Genomic DNA, 3,487 nt, shown 5'->3' with positions numbered 1-3,487 from the left:
AATCTCTACACCCAACATGGGGCTCGAACTCATGGCCCAAGATCAAGAGTCGCATGCTCTTCCATCTGAGCCAGCAAACTGCCCCTTTGGTGCCTCATTCTTAAATGAAAATGAATTGTAAGACCTAGGTATTGGGTAATGTAAGCTAGCACTACCAGACATAAATAAATAGAAGTTCATGGGGTTTCATTTTGTTCAGTATGTAGCCTTTAATTTCATCCTCTGCTTTTAGCATACTATCCCTACCCCAGCCATGCCTAGGCTGAGTCTCCAGCCTTAACTCCATGACAGAATAGACTTCTAGCATTCTGCTGGATATGGAAAGTGGTACCTGAATGGACAGGTTGGGAAAGAGGATCCAAGAGCCTAGCTGCTTTTTATACAGATTTTCAACCAATGATCTTTAAAAATCCCATGCTTATCCCTATTTAGAAAAGTTCCTGATGCCTTAATTCTTGAGACGATCTGGGTTCTGCAGTGAAAATTATCTTGGCTTTTGTTTTCTACTCAAACCTATTAGTTTTATCCCCTCTGCTTAGTCACTAGTCATCTATCTGCTTTCAAAATGTTGTCCCTTCTCTGTTATTATCTTTTCTTCTACGTTTTGCATTGATGTTTCTGTTATTTTACTGACATTTTAACAAGGTATTAGGAGGAAACAGTGGTAAACACAGGCATTTATTTAGATATAGTTAACCAGAAAACTCAAGGAAAACATTTATATATAATCTGTATTTCTCTCTTATTAGGTGAAGTTAACGTCCACATTGACCTGCTTCTGAAATGGCTAGCTTCAATCACACTGGTGTTAACCATATAGTCTTCTATCTGCTGGGCATTCCAGGCCGAGAAGACCTACACATATGGATTTCCATCCCCTTACTCATCTCCTATGTCTTTGCTCTTCTTGGAAATGGTCTGCTCATCTATATTATCCTCACCAAGAGCAGCCTCCATGAGCCTATGTATCTTTTCCTCTGCATGCTGGCTGGAGTTGACATTGTCTTTGCCACAACCACAGAACCCAAGGCATTGGCAATTTTTTGGTTCAATAATAGGGAGATCTCTCTTAATAGCTGCATTGCCCAGCTCTACTTCCAGCATTCCTCCTTCATTTCTGAGTCTGGCATCTTGCTGATTATGGCATTTGACCGCTACATTGCAATATGTTACCCACTGAGGTACACCATGATACTCACTCATTCTCTGATAGGGAAAATTGGTGTGGCTGTTTTCTTGAGAGCACATTGTACAATTTTCCCCATGATATTTCTTCTGAAGAGACTCACTTTTTGCAGAAATAACATCCTACCACATACATTCTGTGAACACATTGGTTTGGCCAAGTATGCCTGTGATGATATCCGTGTAAACATCTGGTATGGATTTTTTGTCCTAATGTCCACAGTGATCCTAGACATTGTCCTCATTTTTGTTTCCTATACTCTGATACTCCATGCTGTCTACCGTATCCCTTCCCGAGATGCTCGCCACAAAGCTCTCAACACATGTGGCTCCCATGTCTGTGTCATTGTCCTTTTTTATGGGCCTGGGATCTTCTCGGTTCTCACTCAGCGCTTTGGACGTCACATCCCACTACATGTCCACATTCTGTTGGCCAATGTCAGCATGCTTGCTCCACCGATGCTGAATCCTATCATTTATGGGGTCAAAATAAAACAGATACGAGACCAAGTAGTTTATGTGTTGTTTCCAAAGCAGAAATGACTATGGGGTAGCAGAATCTGGTTTCTCAGAAACTTTGGTCCTTCCTGAGATATGCTTTCACAGCAGCAAACCAGAGAACTAGAAATGAGTCACAGCATACATAGCTCATTGAGTTATGGGCCCCTGGAGCAACTTACCTGAGACTGTGAGACTTGCCCCCCCCACCCCCCCCCCCCCGAATCAATCTGAAAGCAGTCCCTGTGGATTGACTGAGATACTTACAGCTCATTATGTGGGGAAAAGGCAGGTTTCTCTGCAGTAGTCATGTCTAACTCTGTAATATTCAACTCAACTTTGGGAATGGACAATGTAATAGTAAGTCTCATTTAGATAAATAGTAAGTTTTCTGTCTTGAGCTATGTCAAACCCTGAGACATTTCACCACATGCCTGCTGGACACCTAAATAAAATCTTCATTCTTTCATATGCTTTCTCAAATTACGATGGGCATTAAGAGAACAGTAAGGGAACTGTACTCCTCCTAAATTTTGATATTTTGAAAGTTGTTTCTCAAAAATCATGCCCCTCAGTGTGGTACAGAATAAATTCAGACTTCCTTCCCAGCAACAATTTCCACATCACTTTCACACAATCTGTGCTTCAGTCTTAGGAAACTGTCTGTCTCTAATCTCTCGATGTCCAGTCATCTTGTCTTGGCACATTTTCCCTAAGTGATTCATTTACCTGGAATGACTGCTCCTTTCCTTGAGTTTTTAATGGATTCCCTTTATTTATCTTTCAAGGCCCAGCTTGGTGTCATCTACTCAGTGAGGTCATTATAACCACCTCCTCTCAAGAAGAGATATGACTTCCTCTATTAGATGATACTATATTGTTGATACTTCTGTTGAAAATATTTACTTATTTTTATATAAGTATTCCATAGAGAAATGATAGGAAGAAAATGAAAATTACACACGCTCTCACCACCCAAAGAAATGTACTGTTATCATTTTGATGTAGAATCTTCCAGATTTTATATGTAACTCTCTTTTTAAAATATAATTAGTCAAATTGGCTTACATACAACACCCAGTGCTCATCCCAACAAGAGTCCTCAGTGCCCAAAATCCATTTTCCCTTTCCCCACCCCTCCATCTGCCCTCAGTTTGTTCTCTGTATTTAAGAGTCTCTTGTGGCTTGCCTCCCTCCCTCTCTGTTTGTAAGTAATTTTCCCCCATCTCTTCCCCCATGGTCTTCTGTTAAGTTTCTCAAGATCCACATATGTGTAATTCTAACTCTAATAACTATAACCATACACATATATTCAGAACTTATTCAGTATTAATGCATAGGCCCACAGTGTGGCTATTTTTAAATGACACTACATTTGGAAAGACATAATAACTTTAATGACTATATTTTATATCTTTTAATTAATTATATAAAAATTATGCTTAAAAATTCTTTTTTACATCAGCTGAGGTAGTGTTCATCCTTTTATTTTTTAATACTTACGTTTTTCTAATCATTAGCAATGTAAATGCTGTGCTAGGGATATTTTTGTGCATAAGGTTTATCTATTTTTTGTGCAGTAAGCTTTGCCTGTTTTTAGCCTTAAAAAGAATTACTAGGTTAGTGGTATGTGGATTTTAGGCTCCTCTGGCACATTGAAAAAAGAAGTTATTATTAATTTTCACTCATCAGAAATACATGAAAATGCCAAAATTTATTGTATCCTTACTAGCACTTAGTAAGTAGTTCTATTTTTTAAATCTGCCATGTGACAGAGTAAAACCATTTTCATTGTCCTTTCATT

The 3,487-nt window shown here is 38.8% G+C and overlaps 1 protein-coding gene across 1 annotated transcript; it reads left to right on the top strand.

Annotated features, from left to right (window-relative positions):
- The first annotated feature begins 783 nt into the window (after positions 1-783).
- Positions 784-1,728, top strand: LOC112865554 (olfactory receptor 52B4-like). Its single transcript, XM_025928666.1, has one exon. The coding sequence runs from the start codon at positions 784-786 to the stop codon at positions 1,726-1,728; it is 945 nt and encodes a 314-aa protein (XP_025784451.1).
- The last annotated feature ends 1,759 nt before the right edge of the window (positions 1,729-3,487 follow it).

This window comes from Puma concolor, chromosome D1 (genome assembly GCF_028749965.1).
Source record: "Puma concolor isolate L17-30 chromosome D1, mPumCon1.1.hap2, whole genome shotgun sequence".
Classification (NCBI taxonomy): domain Eukaryota; kingdom Metazoa; phylum Chordata; class Mammalia; order Carnivora; family Felidae; genus Puma; species Puma concolor.
The sequence above is the reverse complement of the archived record's forward strand: the minus strand, read 5'-3'. Positions and strand labels throughout refer to the sequence as shown.

Bases quoted from the DNA above. Each gene is read 5' to 3' on its own strand.
- LOC112865554 (XM_025928666.1), top strand. From the start codon at position 784: ATGGCTAGCTTCAATCACACTGGTGTTAACCATATAGTCTTCTATCTG.